General features: G+C 47.9%; 1 protein-coding gene across 4 annotated transcripts in view; it reads left to right on the forward strand.

Annotated features, from left to right (window-relative positions):
• The first annotated feature begins 496 nt into the window (after positions 1-496).
• The window catches only part of CD82 (CD82 molecule), a 39,362-nt gene continuing 18,592 nt past the window's right edge, over positions 497-21,266 (forward strand). Inside the window, exons 1-2 of one of the 4 annotated variants that reach the window (XM_030950378.1) lie at positions 497-515; positions 20,294-20,375. In XM_030950378.1, the coding sequence (XP_030806238.1) occupies positions 20,313-20,375 (63 nt within the window). In that variant the 5' untranslated portion in view covers positions 497-515; positions 20,294-20,312. Of the gene's footprint in view, positions 516-687; positions 795-980; positions 1,058-13,177; positions 13,199-20,293; positions 20,376-21,266 lie in introns of those variants that run through there. The other 3 variants (XM_030950377.1, XM_030950376.1, XM_030950379.1) reach the window with 3 other exon arrangements.

Genomic DNA, 21,266 nt, shown 5'->3' on the forward strand with positions numbered 1-21,266 from the left:
CCTGCCAGGACAGCAGAATACATGAAGGTGAAGAAAGAATGTTGCTTCTCAGAAGGGTGAGGGACCTCCTGATCTTCCTTCATGTTAGGATTGGCTTGATAGGTTTGGTTCCAGCAACTGTGAAATGAGGATTTACAGAGAATCACGTTGTTACTGTTAGATTGCCTTATCACTTTTATTTTTATTTGCGTTCTGCCAGTAGAGAAGAGGCAGGATCCCATTGGGCTAATTATGCCACGTGCCAAGAACAAAGAGCTGGTGATTTGAGCTTGCTGCCTGTTGCGCAGAGCGGATACTCTACACAAAACAGAGAAGCCCATGGAAACAATGCAGTGGCACTGGTCAGCAGAGCAAACAGCAGCCACAGCATGCAAACACCACACCATCTTCACAGTGCTGGAGGCATTGGGGCAAACAAGAGCTTAACGGGGTTTGGAGGGGAAACAATGTGCAGCCGGGTTGATGTTTACAGGATTCACTGGGGCAGCGAAATAGCCCACTGGAAAAATCTTTCGGTGGGTCATCAGGCTTGCTTTCACTGGGCAGGGAGCCACAGCGCGCGTCTCGCAGCAGCAGACAAGCTGCGAGCGGCCTTAGAAGGCTTTAAGGGGTGTTTGTGCGTGCGCATGTCGCACCTCCCGGGCGGGCCAGGCAGGGGCTCGTGGGAGGAGACGGCTCACGGCAAGTGCAGCGAGCAGGGCAAAGGGCCCCAGCGCTGCCCGGCCACCTGCCCCGGGGAGCGGGCTGGCTTGGGCTCGAGGAGAGAGGAGAAGGCAGCGGCCGAGGCCTCACAGGTGGGCAGTGGGAAACTCGAGGCTCGGTGTGAGGAGTGAGCAGCACGGGCTCGGACCGGCACCGCCGAGCGCTGCAAGAGCCCACGGCCGCGGGCACAGCGGGCCCGGGCGAGGCGCCGGCTTGCGCAGCGCCCGGCGGGGGCCGGGCAGAGTCCGCCCCGGGGCCGGCTCAGCGCAGCCGCCGGCTCCGCCCCGGGGCCACATCGGCGGAGGGGGGAGCGCTGTGCCGAGCTGAGCCGTGCCCAGCCCGCCGAGCGGAGCAGGTAGGCGCGCCGCGGCCGCCTGCCCCAGAGGGGCCGGGGAGCGGGGCGGCACGGGCGGGCGAGGCGCGGGCCGGGGTTCCCTCCACCGCGCCCGGACACCCCGCTCCCCTCGACCCGGGGGTCTCGGCGTGGCGGGACGGGAGCCGTGCCCGGCGGGGACTTCCCAGCGGTGTTCTGCGGGGCTTTCTGGTGGCCGGGGCGGGAGCCCCCACTGCGGTTCGGCAGCTCCTCGGGGGCCGGCAGCCCCGGCACCCCCGCGCCGCTCCCGGGCCGCGGGAGCCGCTCGGGGCGCCAGTCCCCGCTGCTGGGCGCCCCCAGGCGCGCCCCTCCACGCTCTCGAGGGGGCTGAGCTGTGATCCCCTGGCGGAGCTGCTGTGCGACCTGAGACCGCGCCAGGTGCAGCAAACACGGTGCCTGCAGGAGCGGGTCCGGCTGGCCCGGCGGGTTGCTGCTGTGCGGGGATATCGGCCGAGTGCCTCTGCTGCCTGCCGATGACACTGGGCATACAGCTGGCTTCAGTCGGCTCTGTCTTGATTGATTTCCAGGATGTGGATTAGATGCTTCCGTAGCGATCTTACCCTATTACGACTACAGAAATCTGGTGCTGGCCCAGCCTGCTGTGTCCCTTTTTCCTTCCTTCCTTTTTAAGATCCCTGTGAGCAGTTCAGAGCAGCGTTTGCAGTTCAACAGCTGGATAGATGCTTTAAATGCGAATTGTATTTGCAATGTGACTGGTAACAAATCTGTTGACAAGGAGGGTAAGGGGATAGCGGCTTGTTGCTGATTCTGGCATGCTGATTCTGCCCCAGAGCATTAAAGTTCTGCTGTGAATACTTTCATGTAAGATGGGGTGTTTGGTACAAAAAAAATAAGAAATCAAGAACCCAAACCCAACCGTCCTGGGATCCAAATACTGGATTCAGTAAACGGTAAAGCTAGTTTGGGATAAAATGTTCCTATGTCTTGGACAAGCTCTGGCATATCGTGTATAAGAGGAGAGCTTGAAACTTACTAGCTGTGCAAGGGAGGGAGAGTGTCCTATTGCAGTGCTCCCAGAGGTAGTGGCTGGGGAGAAGAGCTGCTCTTGGAGGTGTTTGAGCTGCTGTTGAGGGTGGAGGTTCGCAGGGATGTAACAGATCCTGCCGCTTGTGAGGCCTCTGAGTTGTTTAGCTTCCGACAACACCCGTGTGCTTCTGTGCAAGCGAGGGTGAACAGCTGGAGAGTGCTGTCTTGAAATCTGCCATCAGTGATACTTCCCCTCCATAGGTTTTTTGTTGGGTTTTTTTTTTTAATTTTTACTTTTTTAGACATCTTGGGCTTAAGAAAAATCCCCTTCAAGGCCTGAGATGTGAGCCTCCTGCTGTGAAGCTTGCTTACTGCATGGGAACCGTCAAGCAGAAGCCTGTGGTTAGAATAATTTTGGTGGACCACAAGGTCAAAGTGTAGAAACACTGCTCTGAAAATCTAGATGGAGGTGTATAGTGAGAGGAGTAGTCTCAGTAGTGTGCTGCTGTATGCTGATGTGAAGCAGATGACAAACTGTAAAAATGACAAATTACTCAGCTCTTACTAAATACTTCATGGGCACTAAGTGGGAAGAAAGTGTTAATGAGACAGAAGGGCACTGGGTGGTACAGTCAGTGACCTGTTCTGTGGTGTCACTGCAAGGGCATCGGAAGACCTGCCAGTGTTCCATAGCAGAAACTCTTGCAACAGTGAGGTGATTTTTAACATTTACATTTGTTTTTGGTCCTTTGGTGGGAGCAGAATTCCTAGAGCTGTAGTTGTGCTTCTTTACCAAAAAAAAAAAAAAAAATCCTTGGGTGTTTGCTCGTGCTGGGCAGCCCACACAGGTAAGAGGAACCTTTGCCAACTGCTCTGCAAGCCTGTGTGTGAATTTGGAATGGCTTAGAGGAGTGAGTAGCCTCACCTTACTCCTAACATTGTGTCATTTAGCATCCCTTTCAGAGAAGGATCTTGCTGTCAGAATATCTTTGCTTGGGGTAGCCTCTTTGGACTTAAACCCCTCTTTGGCTGCATTTCTCCATCCTTGTCAAGAGCTCTGGGGGCCACTGAGATGGCATTCTCATCCCTGTGCTGCAGGGCTGGGTGAAGTCTTGCAGTGTTTGTTCAGCTTCCTACCTGTATGTGACAGAAATAGAGCAAGACGCAAGCTGAGCGCCTGGAGAGAGCCCTCCCTGTGGGCAATCTCTGTCCTGTTGCATGGAAGCTCCTCCCCTAAGAGGATTTAGCAGCTTTAATGATGTGGCTCATCTGGACTCTCTTCATTACTGTTATTGTCTCTATTTTAGTTCTCGGGTGACAGGCAGGTGTAGTGTGACCTACAACTGTAAGCTGGTGCAGGAAATGCTCTAATGAGGCCTTCCACAGCTCCATGGAGGTTTTCTTGTCCCTGCTGCTCAAGCTGCTCTGCTTCAAGCTCTTTGAAGTGCAAGGGGTGGTTTCACATGAAATTTCCCATCTGACTGTAACCAAGGGTAGGTTTTACCACTCTTCTGTCACTCTGTGTCCTGGTCTCAAAGCTGTAAGGCAGTAAGGGTCCGTTCAGGACTGCAGGTGTTCATCCACTAGATGTTTAAGTCATAGGGATGCAGGTGGGAGTTTTGAGACCTCTTGTAACCACAGGCCCCAGGGCACTTTTCACACTGTGGCTGTGGTTCTTGGTGCCTGCTGGCATTGCTGCAGCAGGAAGCACACCGCGCAAGCAAAAGCATTGCCACAAAGACCTTTGGGCACTGATGGGATAGGGTCTCTTATGGGAATGCCAGGGGGGTGCTGGGGCTTGGATCATGCTCTCTGAAGCAGTAATTACTGCTCCACTTTAAAGGTGCCTGTGGCATGGCAGCCACCTTTTTCCTGGTCTGGTTTCCCTTGGCCAGTGAGTGGGAAGTGCTAGAGGGAGTGGGTTCTGTCGGGGCTCAGGCTCTGTTTGAGTAGCTTGGAAGGCTGGAGGAGGTTGCAGTTATTTCCAGTGGGCCTGTGTAACAAGGGGTGATTGGAGCCACAGCCTTCTTGCACTTACTCCTCGGTTTCCATTGTGGAAAAACTTATGTGCACCAAAGCCAACTTATTACTGCCAAGAATTATGGCATTCACCCTGGAGTGCCTTAACTTCACCTCTCTAAAATAGGAGTATGACATCTGTATCCCCTTCTTCTCCCTCTCTGCCTTCATTTGTCTCTGCACACGGATCATGCCATCCAGAGTCCTGGAGTCCTTTTGTGCAGCAAAGGGGTAGCTGGGCCCTGTAGCGTACCCACCACCACGTCCTTGTGAGCTTTAATGGGCAAAGAAATAAACTGTGTCCTTGCACTAATGCATCTGTTGGAGGAATGTGGGATTGGAGCTTTCTACAGGCCACTGATTAATGACAGATGTATGAAGGGATGGCTGAGTGAGCCACCTTTCCTTTAGAACTGTCTAATGAGATGCAATCATTACCTAACCACCTCTGTGTCTTTTTGGCTCTTCTGTATTCTTAGAGGGAATGAAATGGAGGAAAGGCTAAAAATGACAGGCTGTCTTGGCATGGTGAAAGGAATAATACAGGAGGCACAGTCAGCGCCAGCAGTTCCTTGACGGCTGGTTGGCTGTGGCACAGCCTGTTTGCTGAAAGCTCTCTGGGCTATCAGGGCCTGGAAACACTGAAGCAGTTAATGGCTGACTTCAGTCTAGATGGGGTGATAAGTGAAGCAAAGGAACTGTGTAGTGGAGATTGCTTAAATCACTTTTTGTGTGCGCTGTCAGATTCAGAGCTAGCTAATTTTCTGGAAGAAGGATGAGGCGTTTCTGTGAGCAGCTCTAAAGAAGGGACTGTCTGGCTGCTCAGAGAAGAAAAAGGGAATAAAACAGTAGCCTGTGGGGATGGGAACAGGGATTGGAAACTGCCAGCTCTGAACCCAAGCATGTGTCTGTTTGAGCACAGAGAAGCTGGGTGGTTTGTGGCTCATCCAAAGTAAATACAGGAGAAAGGGAAGGAGACTAAGCTGGGGACAGGCTTTGTCCTGTGGGAAGAGGTGCGTGCACAGCCTGTCTGGCTGACTGCTCTAGTTCTTTGTCTCCTTGGTGGAGCTTCAGAACTGGGACACCACCTAGTGGGACACCACCATTTAAAAGCAAGTCAAACCAAAGTCCAGTGCATGTACTTAATATCTGAAAGTTGCTGGTGTGGTAAGTGCCCTGACTGTCTTTAAGGAACTCAGGAGCTGAGAAGGACTAGAGGAAGAACCTTGCACAAAAGGCGAAGTATGGGTGAAATTTGTTCAGGATGCTGCTGGCCTGCTGATTTTGCTTGCTTTGCAGCACAGCCTTGAGGCAGGTGCAGCATGAAAGCGCTTTACCCTTTACTACAAAATTGTTACTGAGCTGTAAGCAGATTGCTGATCTCTTCCAGTATGATGATAATCCCATGGCCATGTGTACTGGAGAAATGCTGATCTGGGACGAGCTGTATACATTAGGATATCCAGCAGCCTGAAGATTTGAAGTTATATAATGGGGAGTTCCCTTTGTAGGCAAAACAAATCTGCTTCAGTCTCTCATATGCAAGCAAAAGAGCAGATGAGCTGTCAGAGCTGCAGCCATGCACCTTGAGCTAAGCTGGTCGTCCCACAGCTGGAGTTGGGAACTGCCCTTGGTCCCTCCTGTTCCCATTGCCAAGGAGGTAGTTTGGGAAAGGAAAGGAATTATCTCAGAGGGGTTTGCACAGCAGGGACTGAACATGCTGTAAAGTAGCTATACCTGTTGGGAACGAAGGAGGCTGTTTCCCAGAGTTGTTCTGGAAACGGGGTTATAGTCACTGGATCTAAACATGTTCTTCTCCAGCACCTTGCTTGGGTCACTGCCTCTGTGATCCATGAGGTTTCTGTGCCCTCTCCAGGAGGGTTCAAGGGACTACAGAGGAATGTGATGCCCTCAGCTCCTGCCTCTACAGGAGAGGCTTCATGCAGCACCTTGTCTGTCTAGTTTTAAAAGTAAGCTGCTCCAGGATGCTGGTTTTTCTTGGGCTGGTACACCAGACTGGCACAGGTTTGAGCAACCTGGTTCTGGGGTTTTGTGCATTGGGTTGCTGTGGGGCCATGCCTTAAAAGCTGTATTGGTGCTGGGCTTCTGGAACAGCATGCAGGGCAGGTGTGGAAAGGGCATCTTTGGCACTTGACTAGGACTTCAAGGGCTGCTACTGTCATCTCATAATATAAGAATATACAAATCCTAAATGCCCAGAGCTGGTATGTCTCCTGTGATAGATGGTAAGGAGTTTTGTTGGGAATCAATTGCAAAGTCTAAATTACATAGATTATGTGTACTAACTTAGTCTAGTTGGACCTTTCCAGGGAGGTTTCTATACCTTTTGTGGCATTTCAGTTTGTAAGTGTTCTAGTAATAGAGGAAAAAATATTTGTGTTGGGAGTGTCTTATTCCCTTCCTATATGATTTTTTTCTGATTTCTTTTTGGTCATGCAAATGGCTTACTTAGTATTACTTGGAATGTGTGTGGAAAGAAATTGAAAAGAAGTTCTGTTTTCAGTGGTGACAGTGTCAAGGGGTTTTTTGGACTTTGGTCCCCAGAGCTATGGCTGCTTTCGAAAGTTGCTATGCAGACTGCTCTGCTCCTCTCCTCTCTGCTTGTAATCAATTAATTTGTAGAGTACTCTTTGCATAAAAAGGTGCTGTTCTGAGTGCTGTGGTAACAGGACACTGTCTCTAGGGCTGCATTGGTTCTGGGGCTTCTTTCATGTGGTGCTATGGCACAAAGTGTCCTCTTGCCTGCTGTGGAATTGGTCATGTGTCTGTTGTGGATTGAAGTTGCTGGTAATGAGTCAGTCTTGAGTGGCTTTGCTGGAATGTCCTCAACTTCCCAGTGTGCTTCCTCAGCCTCTTGGTCCCCTCACTCCCTTTATTGTGTCGTGGAGCTAGGCGCCCTGTAAGGCACAGAAGCAGAGCAAGACTCAGATTAAGGAGACAGACTGCTGACCTGCAGGCTAGCAAGGCTGTTTGCTCTTGCTGCTGCCTTGTGTTTTGCGCTGACCAAACAGATACGGGAGCTATTCTGCTGCATCTGTGCTGCATGTTTGAAGAAACTGGGACTTAAAAGGCAGGCAGGAATTCTAGTTATGCTCATCTCTGGAGTCTTTCAGGGGCGGAAGGACCAGATAAAACTCCAGTTGCCTAAATGTATTTTCCCAACAGTCTGAGAAGCTGCTGGACTCTTCTTTGCATTCAGGTCCCTTTCTGATGCTGGCTTGCAGCTATGCACACAGAATAGCTAAAGAGCTCTCTGAGCTGTGCAGTGAATCTGCCTATTCCCCAAGGAAGCTCTTTTAATTAGAGAGGACTTCTGCTCAGCAGCTGCTGTAGAACAGTGCTAAACCACAGCTGTGTGGAGAAGCCGTGGTGAGCCGTTTGAAACAAGGTAAAGGCACAGCCCTTCCCTGGTTCTCAAGGGGTCTGCTGCACTTCTCTGACTGCATAGGAGTGGGGGGAGAGGCTTCCGGTATAAGAGGAGTTCCTGCAGGCTGGTGGTGTGGGGGAGTGAAGCCCTGTGTGATAGATCAGCCTTGCTAGTGAGCCCCAGCCCATCCCTCCAAGTGGGCCTTGCTGCAGGGGTGGCTGCTCCCTGTGCACAGAGCCCAGCAGCTCCTTTGCTCCAGATTCTCCAAGGGTGAGAACGCCTTGTGCAAGTGCAGCTATAATTGGGGTGGTCCTGGCTGCTCCTGAGGGGTTGGTGATGCCCACAGCTGCTGGTGCTTCTCCTGCCTGATGTGAGAGGACCTGAAATGTCAGAGTTTCCTCTTGCCCTTTCTCGCTGGGGGAGGTATTCTGACTCAGGGCTTCCTGAAATGAAACTGAGGTGACAAAAAGGCAGTTGCCAAAACTTCTCGGGAATTTTTTAATGTCAAAAACTGCATCAAACTGGCTGCTGCCTTGGCAGAAGAGACTACTTCAAGGAAGGGCTATTTTGAGGAATGGCAAGCTGCTTTAATTCCCAAATCCAAGTCCTCAAAGGCTTCTTTGATTTGGTGCTGCAGTCCTGCTGGTGGCCTCAGAGCCTGAGTGTTTTTGCATTCATTACCAGTCCATCGTGTAGCAACTTTGAAGGCCGTTGTGGCAGTGATTTAGACTTGATCCTGTAGTAAAACACTAGGTTCCTTCTTTGTGTAGCTTCAGGCAGATAGGAAACCTCTTCCTATCCCAGCTGTCAGCCACCAGCAAGACCCACCGGTGTGTCTACAAGTAGGTGGCCATGCACTGATGCTGCCCCATGGGAGCCCAACAGTTGCTCCTTGTTTGCCCAGAAGAGAGACAGCCTTTGCCCCAGGTGTTTGCTGTCAGGTAGAGGAGCCTGTGCAGCCATGTGTGAGCTGAGGCAGCTCAGCAGCTGTGTGGTGCTGTCTGATGGTTATTCCATAGGTTATTCCTGTGCCCAGGATCTCAGCCCTGGTGCCTTGTGATGGGTGGGAGGAGGAGCAGGAAATGGGGCTTTTCTGGGCTGGGTTTCAAGCTGCTGCACTAGCAAGGGGTGGATGTGTATGCTCAGGGCAGAGGGAGCCATGTGTGACAACCATAACCTGCCCAGGTAGCATACATGACAGCTCTTCCTGTAGTTCTAGGGGATTGGTGAGTTTGGCTTGATTAAAAATTGTGGAGCTGATGTGAAATAAAACCAGGTGGGTTGTGAGGGGAAAGACAACAATGCAGTGGGACAGAGGCAAGCAAGAAAAAATTGTGTCTGCAATCCTATTATGAAGTAGTCTTAGCCTCAATCATGATTTACTGATTAAAGATGGAACAGCCTGCATTTTTTCCCCCTGAAATGGGAACGTTTATGTCTGCACTGAGGCTCATTGGATTATTTGTAAATTAGTTATTCTGAGTTCTTTCTTATTTTAAAGTAAATACCTCTGAACTACTCTTTTCCATCTTATTCTTCTAGCATTCCTCCATCAAATAGTCTTTGGAAATACTTATGCTCTAAATATAGAAAAGGAGACCTTTTCAGGAAAGAAAAGCCACCCAGCCTCTCTTGGTTCAGGTTCAGCTGAACCTGTTTTCCAGACCACTGTGCACAGGTCTGCAGACTCCAAGGAGGCCCCTCTTTTTCCCAAAACAAACCCAGCTTTTCAAAGTCTTGCTGTCTTTTTAAACTGCCAAATTCCTAGGGAACCTATCCCATATGTCTGTTCTTCTTGGCTTGAAAGAGTTCTGTCCAGAACCAGCACGTGTATTGCTTAGAAGGATTGATTGATTATTTTCTATTTTTGAGGTGGTGTTGGAGGAATGATCGTAACTGCAGGTGGCAGGTCTGTCACTAATCAATGTTTTTGTATTGCTCCAGTTAACTCTGCTGGGATTACCTGCATGGTAATGTATCAATCATCAGGGTAGCAAAACCCCTCTGTGTGTTGCAGCCTGCCTTGGAGTTCAGGAGCATCTTCATAGAAGGGCAACCAAAAGTTTTTGGGTATCTCTTCCAGCTGGCTAAGTGTTTTCTAGAGGACCCCTTTGCTATCCAGCCTTGTCTTGCTGAGATTTTTTATTGTGGCATTTCACTTCCTAAAATGCTTAGACTGGGAACAAAGCAGCTTCGCTGCAGCTTCTGTAACAGCTCCTGCTGTGTTATTCTTGCTCCTCACAGTGTTGCTTTTTACTGCTGTACAATGTTGCTTTCTTTTCCATTCTCTGTCTCCTGTCAGAAGAGCTTGGCATGAGGAGAGTGTTCTCTAAAGGTGAAAGGAAAAAGTGCTAGACAATGATGCCGTACATCTGAGAGACTGTACAGCAGCCCCTGTTGGGACTGGCTGTTCCAGAACAAGGTTTGAAATAGCTTCTGTGTTGCATCTTCAGAGTGATCAGGGCAGCAAGGGGTTTGGCTATTGTGGCCAGGTACTGCCAGTTACAAATATGAAACGATTTGTATTATTTACCGTGATGTTGGAGAGGGAAAATGTGATTGAGGAGAAAGTTTTTGAGTAGCAGGAAGTGACTCAAAATATCTGTGATTTAAAGTCCTGCACTTTAGGGCTTTTCTTGCCCTCCTGCCCTCTGTATGTCATCATTTTGGAAACAGGGGCTGCTTGAGACAGAATCTCTTCCTCTGGAGCTTTTTATAGTTCCAGCTTACTGTTTTCATTCGTACCCTTTAGTGGTGTCAAGTGGCATCTGTGGCATGAAAGTCAGGATGTTGTGAAATGTTCATCCTCAGACTGTCTGTGACAATGCTCCCCACGTCAGCAGGGCAGACCACGCTCCAGCAGGGCACAAGGTCTCCTGTGACCCTGGGGTGGTCTGGTGGAAGTACAGCTCCTTCTGGGGCAGAGGCTGGGTCTGGGAGTGACCTTCTGTGGCTGTGTCACTGCTGCCACACACAGTGGCAGCGCACAGTGTGTGTGATTCTGTACCACTGAAGTTGGAGACCCCAGGCTCAGCTGGCCCTGCCTGCTTGTAACAAATGGTTTGGCTGAGTTGCCTTCCTTGTCTTCCCTGGTATGCAAGTCTGAGAGAGATCACGAGGTACTTTGTGTGAGAATCTAGCAGGAATCCTGTACTTCTGATTGCTGTACTGTCAGCCTGCAGTGGGGGCCTTCAGATTGGAGGCCCCTGGTGATGGTAGGGCAGATCTTGCTGAGGAGGGGCAATTGTTACAGCTGCTGATCTGTGCTCTTCTGTTCTAGAATCCCAGGTAGCAGTGCCAATGTACTAGCATGGGCACAGGAGTGGTTAAGTAGCTAAATATTAGCAAAAGCTCTTTTTGGCAAAACCAAAGTTTCCTAAAATTCCAAATAGTAAAAGGACTGTTTCCCATAACAAGCCAAAAGATGTATCCCCTTGTGGCCTGAGGCACTTTCCTGTGCCAGTAGGACTTCTTTTCACTTTCCAGTCATGATGGGTTTGCAGTACTCTTCCAGCTCTACTTAATCTGTGGGCTAGAGGGTTAAAGCCTCAGCTTCTTTAGATCAATGTCTTGCTATCAGCAAAGAGTCTGATACAAAGCATGTGATATGATTAGACTATTAGCCTGTCTCTTCTGTTGTTCGAGGAAGATTACTTAATTCTAAAGCTTCACAGTTGTCGTAGACATCCTTTTCACTAAAATCCTTTCTTTAGGATTTTTTCCTTCTGGGAAGCTGAGGCCCCAGAAACAAGATGTAAACAATAGATTGTCTGCTTCTGTGGAATGCAACAGGTCAGTTCTGGATTGGCCCAGATTGAGTGTTTGGAAATAATGGCCAATCCACAACTGAGCTCTCTCGGACACAGTCCGAGAGAGCAAGGTTTGTTATTCATTCTTTACTTTCTATTCTTAGGTAGCTAGCAGCTTCTGGAAACTCTCCTTTTCTTTTTCTTTTTAGTATAGTTATAATAGATGTATATATCATAACATAATAAATCAAGCCTTCTGATCATGGAGCCCATCTCGTCTCTTCCTTCACCCCGAAAACCTTGTGGCCAACCGGCGACACACAGTCATTTAGAATAACAAGCCAGAGGCCTCTTCTGTTTGCTTTGTATTGGGTTTTTGCTGTGTTTGTTGGTTTGGTTTTTTTTCTGCCTCTTGAGAGCATGTGGATGTACTCTGAGGGGAGAGGTCTTGGGGAGAATCCTGGTGGCAGAGGACGCTTCCATTCTCCAGAGGGCTGTCAGCTGCAAGGGACTTCATTGCTCTGGTGAGTCAGAACAGTTTGGCAGGGTGTCTGAGCTCCTCCAGAGGTTTAATCTGAGAAGGACGAGGGAGTGCTCGTTGCCCTATGCCCTTCTGAATAGGCAATCTCTAGTACTTTGACTTAGAAGTGTCTGGCTTCAGCTATGAAATGAACTCCAGGAGAACCTGCAATTACTGGCAGTGGTGCTGGGTAAGCTCAGCTTCCTTCCTATGCCAGGTGCTGGTGCCCAGGCTCTGCTCAGCCCCATCCACCTGTCTGTGGGGATGTGGGGTGTGAAGGCCCAATAAGTAGAGGGCAGGTAGAGAGAGAAGTTGTTTGTTTAAGTGTTGTGCAAGTTGCTAAGCTGTGGAAAACTTCCTGCCCTTGAAGTAAAACTACTTTCCCTGCTAATTCCTGAAAAAAAGAGTAGGAAATCCTCATTTCCCAGGTCAAGCAGATGCTGTAACTTCTCAGAAACATGTTTGTCATAAGTGTGTTGAATCTAACCACCCACTAGTTACTTGCCTTAGCATCTGAGAAAATGGAAGTGACTGAAAACCAGTTTGTTTGGAAGGGGAACTTTACAATAAAAAGTCCTCGACCTTGACCTCTTGCATTTTATGGGGGGAGGAGGAAGCAGGAAAGATAAAAATCAGTTATACTACCTGGCTCCTACCTAAGTCTCAGAGTCTCTGTTGCTGTTTCATAAAATAGAAAAAAAAGGCTTTCTTCCTGCCTGGATTGTGGTAGCTTTTGGGTGCCCTGGCAGAGTCTGAGGAAGGTGTCTTCAAGCCAAGTGGCATTGGGAGGGATATTGTGCAACTCCTTGGAGGAGATTTTTTTGACCTCCAAGGCATTGCTTGCATGAGAAGGGAGATAGGGGAGCCTGTCCTGTGCATGAACTTGCACCTGGGATTTCCAGGCTGATGCCTGGCACAGGGAAACACTTTGAAGGATCCCCTGCGCTGCAGAACCATGCCAGGGATAGGCTTATCAGGTAAGCAGGTAAGCACAAGCAGAATGCTCCTTGTCTGTGCTGGTCTCCCTGCTGCAGTTTGGAGTGCAGGTCCTGCTCGCAGGTTTTGCTCCTCTGTGGGAAGGTGTGGGGCAGGCCAGAGCAGGGGGGCTGCTTCTGACACACTGATGCCACTGACAGATGGCAGTGGGAGCTGGTGGGCACATCCATTTCAGAGGTTAGGTTTGCAGCCTGGCAGCTCCAAGTGCAGAAAACAAAGCTGAGCTGGTCTCTTGTTGAAGCGATTAAAGAGCCAATGTAGTCAAGTGACAGAGTTGCCCAACCAGTTTTGTGAAAACTCTGCATTTTTACTGCATTGTGTGCTGGCTTTAGTCAGTGTGGAGACCTCTTTCTGGACCTGACCTGCAGAGCTTGTTGCACAACTAACATTCTAATACGTGGTAATTAAAAAGAGAAAGTCCACTAAACTGTACTTTTGGCTATTTCTTCTGTCTGCTATTTTTGGTAAGTTGATTAATTTCTTCTACTTTTTTTTTTTTTTAAGGGAGAGAGGAGAATCAAATGACTTCTGGGACAGTTTGTCGGGTTTGGGGTTGGTTTTTTCCTCCCATTTTTGGCAGATTTCTATCTCTGGTCTTGATGTATGGAAAGTTTTTCTTAAATCAGAGAAACCCTGTCCTGCAAATACTGTCATGCTGTGCAAGCATGAGTGTGTAGGCTGAAAATAGCAAAGAACTTTCTCAATTTGCCAGTTGTAGGGACTGAAGACCTACTTAAATGTTGGCTTTCAAACTGAAGTGTGAAGGCCAGATGTTCTCAAAATGTGTTACACTGCTTGTAAACATAGAGATAAAACTGACGCTTCTAAAACCTCTGCTGCTCTTTGATACTGAACTGTCGACTTGGTTTCTTTTTAAGGATATGATAGTGGTTTATAAATATCTGATCACTTCCCATCGAGCATCAGAAGTACATTTCTAAAATACGCATTTCCTTTTTACAAAATACGCAACACATGCTTGCTGTGATAAAACATACTGAAAAATCTGTGCCATCATAGGAAGTCCTACAGGTGCTTTCTAATCCAGGGTCTTGCTGGGGAATGCAGCTGCTAGTCAGATAATTCACACAACAGTGTATTAATTATAGAAGTCAGACAGAAATCTGCATGTCTTACCAGGTGCACCAGGAGCAAGTCTACCTTTGCATTGTGAGGTGATAAGTTCCCTCAGAAACTATTTCTCAGGAATAGTTCTTTACAGTGGTATTTCTGCAGTACCTTCTGCAGCTGTTGCCTTGCTCTAGTCTGCTCCCTTTGCCCCAGGAGTAGCAAATGCAGGGGGACTGCATGCACGTTTGAGTCTCTGTCCTGCAGATGTCTTGCAGATGCTGTTAGGGTCTCACTGTGCATGTCTGTGCTGATAGTTCGAAGTTTGCAGGTAATGGAGTGTGATGCTGCAGTTTGCAGGCTGATGTAGCTGTGCTGGTCTTTCTGTGCTTAGCCCTCAGACCATCTCCTCTACCATTGAAGACAACTACTTCAGAAGAAACTCTCTAGTAGTAGATGGAATAGGAGAGGATCTGGTTTATTCTGTTTTCAAAATTTGTAATATGCAGAAATACTTTTCTATCTTGTACTGACACCTTCCTTCAAAAAGAAAGTGTATCCCTATCACTGAGATACACACATATAAATATATATATATATATCATAGGTAATATATATACCTTAATTTTTAGGATCCAGCTTCTCCCTCCATCCTTCCATTATAACTTGTGAAGAGATGCTATTTGGAAAATTTCCATGACAAACATAATCTTGTTTATGTTTTCAAGGTCAATACACAGCTGGTATTATCTCAGTGAAGCTTAAAGGAAAGTTCAGTGAATTCAGACTTGGGTCATTCATCAGCTCTGTGGTTATTTGCTTGCCAGAGACAAGATGTACCTCCCAGGTGTACTGAAAGTCCAAGGACTTTGTATATTAATGCCAACAAGATGAACTCCTTAGGATATGCTTTGTATGTTAATGGGGCTGTGACTTACAGTCCCTGCCCTGAGGGCAGTGATGTACCTGGTTAACAGGAGACTTAGTAACTCTGTCATTGTTCATTAACTGGTACTGTTGTGTGAAGCTGTCCTGTCTCATCAGTCATGATCGGGAGACTTTCTGGTTGCCAAATGTCTGTTCTGCATGTGCATGGATAGAGAAGCAGCTGGGCTTTGCAGTGAAGGGTTCAGAATCCTGCAAAGAATGACCTCCTCAGCCCCATGGCTTTGTGACTTGCCCCTTCCCCAGTCTCTCCTGCGTGGGGATGTCTGCTTTGGAGCTGGAAAGTGGCCATTTAGTGAGCAACTCTAGTGTGCTGGCTTCTGTGGCTTCTGGATTGGGATAACACTGTAAAAAGTAACTGCACTGGCCTTCAAAATGGCCTCAGCCTCATGCAAATTACTGTGCAGATAAACATCTTTATGGAACCAGCAGCATGCTGATCCCTTCCTGAGGACACCTGCTAGTCGGGCAGAGGGAGCCAGTTGTGCAGCCTGAGTACAGCAATGGGAGTTCCATCTCCAGGATTTCTTGGTCAATCTGTCTGCAAATGGATCCAGCTAACTTTGGCCAGTGTTGTGGTGTGAGAAAGAAAAGACAGGGAGGTGAGACAGGATCAGGGACAGCTTTAGGTATTTTAAGTGTCCAGGCTTGTAATATGTCGAGGGAAATGACCTGTTGCAATGTGTAAGACTTAACCTAAGTGAGGAAGGTGGTGCTTGCTTGATGTGTCAAGAAGCACCTGCAATGCTTGAGATCTGCTGAGGCTGCTTTGGAGGTTCCTTCAGTGCATCAGCTGTACTTTCACTCAAAGATCCCCCCTTCCACATCAGATGCAAGATGTGAGGGAGGATCAGGAGCCTTAGGGTATGGTGCAGAACCTAAGTTCATAGTGCTGTCTGCTGCATCTCTGCATCTGTCAAACTGGAAGTTTCTCCTTGAGCAGGCAGGAGGGATAGCAGATCTGAGCCATCATGCCAACCTTACAGGGCATTCGAGGTGTTTGTGGGGGCAATGGAAATAGCAGCTCGTCAAAGCCAAATCTGGTGCTGGTTTGACCCCATCCTAGCCTGGTAGAAGTTGGTAGTAGCACGTCCTGTAGGGTCTACCTTAGTTTTATGTCCCCTGGTGTTAGAGCCTGAGGGGTGCTGGTGGGGAGCAGCTGGTCAAAGTACACAGAAACAACCTGCAGCTTCTTTGTAACCAATCATTTCCTGTCCTTAAGCAATAGGATGTGGAGAAGAGGGGACGGCATCCTCAGGCTATGTAGATGCAGTCAAATGTGAATGCTCTTTGCCTGAGCTGGAGTATTGGGACTGACTGTCAGAGCTCAGTGCACTTGGGAACATGTGTGCTGTCCTTGAGGGTTTGCATGATCTTTGCACTTTTTTGTAAATCTACTGAGACAGTGATTTCCACAGCTGTTCTGCTTTGGTTTGTTTTGTGGTTCTTTTCTTTCATTGCAGTCATAAATGAGCCCCTTATTTGTGCTGTACAGTAACTTGGCAGCTGAGGTGTTTCAGCTGCCAGAGCTCATCAGGGAGAAACCTGTGGAGTGAGTGTGAGGGTAGCTGCGGAGGAGGGCTGAGCCCTTCCCAGCAGAGCTGCATGGCCCAGGCATGTACAGAGCTAGCCTGGGCCAAATATCATTAACTTCACTGAGCACCAAGCATGCAGTGCTTGCTGGGCGAGGCAGTACAGGATCTAATTGGATAGAGCAGAATTGCAATTAAAAATTAACTTAGCCTCTCTGCCCCTTGACTGGTGTGGTTATAATGTCTGCATGTGAATTTTCCCTCTCCTGCCTCTGTGGCCAATGCAGGTCAGGAGGCAGAGGCATTCAGCTCTCCCCATATCACCTGTCCTTCTCTGGGGTCAACTTTTACAGGAGGGGGACTGGGAGTTTCACAGGCCCCTGTGACAAAAATAAGTTAATCTCTGTGCTGTGATGGGACTCCTCTGCAGTTGCTAACAAAGCAGGCCTCTGTCTGCATCTCCTCAGGCACACATATTCTGGGTTTTATGTTCCTACTCCACATGCAAGTCTTGCTATCATTGCTGTTGCTGGGAGAATGATGGGCCTGAGACCTGGAGGTCACAAGGGGACAGGAAGTTATCCCTTGATGCCAGTCTAGCCTGTGAAGACTTGTTCCATTCCTTCCTGGTAGGAAACCCCTGAGTTCTGGATCAATTGATGCCTTCCTGGAATTAGTTCTCCCTTCAGGTCCTAGGTCTGAACCTTGGGCTAAGAAACACCCTGGATCAACTTCACAGCAGCTGACCAGGCTGTGTTGGCAACCAAGTTTTTGTGGCACTAGGGCTTCAAAGCAACACACTGCATAAAAAACCGTGTATGTCTTTACAAGATGGAGAATGAGAGGTTGGAAGAAATGCCATTCTGCAAGCTGATGGTGTCTTGTGAAATCCTCTACAGAGCTGGCATCAATCTGGAGAATGACAGGGAAAATTTAGATGTGTATGTACAGGATTGTTGAAAAGAGCAGGTGCTGCTGCTTGGGGATGAAAATTCAAATGGTCAAAGCAGTAGGAATGGAGAGGGAGAGGAAAAAAACAAATAATTGTGGACAGCCAGTGGAATTTGAAAGCTGCAGACTTCATGTATTTAACCTTGCATGCATTGCTGCAAGACATTAAAGCTCAAAACTTGACCAACTTCGGAAGGCAAACTTCAGCTTTTACTGCAGCACTAGCTATGGTGCTTAAGTTGGTTTTTTGGCACCAAGTGGCATTTGGATATGCCTGGTTGTGCTAACTCCAAGCTCATCTGCTTCCAAACCTGCCCTGTCTCAAATTTTGTTGAGCTTCTGCTTCTACTGTATGACAGTGTTGGTCTCATGACTGTGCAATTTCAGAAGATGGAGTTTTGAGGAGTTTCGTTGATATAGTGGACAAAAATAAGTTAATTTGCAAAGAATGGAAAACTGGAAATTCTGTAATATTTCAGTGAAGCTCTAAAGGATCTTAAAAGCTCGAAGCAAAACCTTTACATGCTTTTTCTCTTCTGACATGAAAACTGTACTTTGAATTACTTTATGACTAGGGGCTATGAAAGAGATACATTGCCCTGTGGCAAGAAGAGAATGGTGCATAATGCTGTAATGCCATTGGGGTTGGATATTTGTTTTGGGGTTGTGTTTTTAATAAACGTTGAAGATGGTATGCCTTTAACAAACAGCTAGGAATAGAAGAGCCCTGATAGCAATATTTTACCCCTGTTACCTCAGGCATATCTTCTTTCCCAGTAAACTTGCTTTGCTGCTTAATTAGCTGAAATAACTTTTATAAAGATCTTAACAGCTTTGCAAATCTCTTTTCCTGACAAATCAAAACAATGTGGGCAGAGTTTAAGTAGGCAGCATACAGCTTTTAGTGCTAGGAAGCAAGTCAATGAGTACTGGGACTTGCTGCTCCAGTTTGAAAATTAGGAGGATTGCACCTGGGATCAGATGTCTTAAGGTAAGAAGTCCAGTGCATTGTGCAGGAAGCTGTTAGCTATCTTAGTTCTTGGCTAGGTTAAAGAAGAGAAAAACATGTGTAACTCCCACAAGAGAAACTCATCATCACCTAGAGATCCGGCTGCCTTTGCATTCTGGTCAGACTCCAGGCTCTGGTTTGTGATCCTATTAAGAGGAGATGTGTTCATGGTGAAGCAATTTTCCCTGGATGGGAAAATTAACATCTTAGTTATCTTTTCCAATTGCTGCCTTAGGTGTTGGTACCTTCCAGGACTAGTGGCCTGAGAGAGCATTTCTCCTGCAGAAGAAAGGAGGAATTCTGCTAACAGAGAGCCTTCACTCACTTTTCCTAGGTTGGTAGTGATGCAGCTGTTGTACAGTGCATCTGTGCTGGAACAGAACCAACTCAATGGTGATGGCTACACCCAGGGCCCTGAAAATGGCAATGCTGTGTGTTTGACATTTGGACCAGAAACTATTACAGGACTTTTCCATGGCTCATTTGAAGGACCTACTTTTGGGTGCAACTGGCTTTATGGCCTCTGACCTGAGGAGTTAACTGAAGAAAAACTGACTGAGGTGTTGCTAACTTGGCTGTGCAGTTAGCAAGAGCTAACATTGCACCTGAGAGCTCCTTAGGTGCAATGACTGCTATACAGATGAGATTTGAGACCAGCCTGCAGCACAGCTGGCTGACATTTTATATCTCTTCTGCTTCCCATCTCAATAACATCACTGCTGTGCAGTGATGAGCTTAGCACAGTCTGTAGCTGTGGTATTCCTTGAAGTTAGAGCAGCAGCTTGAGCCACAGAGTTCAGACTTGTGCTCTCTCCTGGTAGTTGAGGGTGACCATTGCTTGTTGGGAAGGCTGGCCGGTTATAACAAGGCCCACATACCAGTTTAGCTCCAGGGTTAACCTAAATATTTAATAGGATTAAGCGAAAGCCTTTGATTGGAACAAAGGAACAAACTGGGCTCTGGTGATCCTTGGTACACTGAGGCTGACAGCAGAGAACCTTGCTGACCTTGCTCTCTCTTGGGGCTGTTTCTTCCCAGGCCAGGCTGGTCACCCCAGCCTGTTATTGTTCTTCCTCTGGTTGGTTTTTCTTAAAGTAGCATGGTGTGTTTGGAGCAAGGAGCTTGGTAGAGCAAATTTTAAGGAACTTAAAAGTTCTCTGTTGTTTATGTAGGAAACAACTGATTCTGGGCCAGGAAGGAGAAGCAGAAAAGCTGACAGAACCACAGAATGGTTGGAAGGGACTACTGTGGTCATCTGGTCCAACCTCCCTGTTCAAGCAGGGTCATCCAAGAGCATATGACACAGGATTGCATCCAGATGGTTCTTGAACATCTCCAGTGAGGGAGACTCCACACCCTCTCTGGGCAATCTGTTGTGGTGTTCAGTCACATGCACAGCAAAATTGTTCTTCCTCATGTTCAGGTGGAACTTCCTGTGCATCAATTTCTGCCTGTTGCCTCTTGTCCTGTCGCTTGGCACCACCGAGCAGAGCCTGGTTCATCCTCTAACACTCTGTCTTCAGGGTGAGACAGACATTGATGAGGTCCTCTTTCAGTCAGCTCCTCTCTAGGCTGAGCAAGGTCTTACTCTCACAGCCTGTTCTTATAAGAGACGTGCTCCATCCCCTTAATGATCTCTGTTGCCTTTAATAATCTATGTTGCTCCAGAAGCTCCACGCATCTCTTTTACTGCTGTCAAGGAATTGCAGTAGCTTGGATCACTTTTCACCACCAGAAGTAGTAGCTAGGGTTGGTGTTTTGATTAATGCTACTATTGCAAAGTCCGTATAAATAGCGATGGAATTAGCAGTGTGTTTGTGATCAACTCTCTTCTGTAACTGCTCTGTGTCACTCTCCAGGAAATCTTGGCGACAGTGACTGCAGTGTGGTGCTGGTGTCCTGAAAAGGCAACTCTGGTGTTCTGTGCTGTCTGTGCACGTGCTCTGAGGTCCACCAGACAACCCAGAGCTCTGCACAGGGTAAGGGTGTTGCTCTGAAGGTGCCCAGAGGACCTGTGTGTAACATAACTCCTTGTCTGTCTGCTTTCCCCTTAGGTCCTGTAAGTGAAGGAAGATGGGGTCTGGCTGCCTAAAAGTCACCAAGTACTTCCTCTTCCTTTTCAACCTCCTGTTCCTTGTAAGTATTTTGAGCATCTGTGGAGTAAGAAGGAAGGCCTGGACCAAAGTTAGCTAGAAGATGTTTTTTTTCTGGATGTTGGCCTAGTGTGTTCATTAAATAAAATGGCCAGAGTTTTGGAAGGAGGGAGGGGACCCCTGAAGTTGGGGGATGTCACATCTGCTGTGTTTGTCTCAGGTTTGCTAAGCAGCTCCACTCCCAGTAGCCACCTGCTGCCTCCAGTGCACACAGCTCCATTCCTGCATTGGGAAGGGAAAGCAGAAGTTATGGGTTCTTTCTAGAAGGAGAGTAGTTGTAACTACTTTCTCTGACACATCTGGAGCAGCAGCTGAACTGTCCCTGAGCGGCAAAGCTACAAAACCTGCCAAGTAATGGCAGTGCCCTCCTAAATAGGCCAGCCAGGCTTCAAAGAGCAACTCTAATTTTGTTTGAGTCCCAACGGCTGGTTTTGATTTGTGACAAGATGAATTAGTCCAAGTCTCCTGTTTGAAATGGAGTTGGGAGGTAGGGGAGACTGAGACAGGCTTGTCTGGGGAAATAAAACAGCCCACTGAGTGCAGTTATTTTCAAGTGTGAGGTTTAGCAAAAGACTAACGCCTTTTGGAACAGATTGGGTCTGGGAGGGCCACACACATTCTTGCATGCATCTTTCTGATGCCTGGATGTTGTGTGTCCTGTGGGCAGTGATGGTACTATTGGTGATGCCTTCTTGCAGTGGAATGGTGTAGTGGGGAAGTACAAGGTTTCAGCTTTCCACATGTCAGCGAGAAAATAGCCTGTCTCATATCGGTATCCTTTATATCCTCATATCGGTGCAGTGTGAAAGGAAAAGGAGGTGTCAGGCTGGGAGAGATGGGAGGGGAGTGAATCATGATAAGGTGAGCACTGCTT

This window comes from Camarhynchus parvulus, chromosome 5 (assembly GCF_901933205.1).
Source record: "Camarhynchus parvulus chromosome 5, STF_HiC, whole genome shotgun sequence".
Lineage (NCBI taxonomy): Eukaryota > Metazoa > Chordata > Aves > Passeriformes > Thraupidae > Camarhynchus > Camarhynchus parvulus.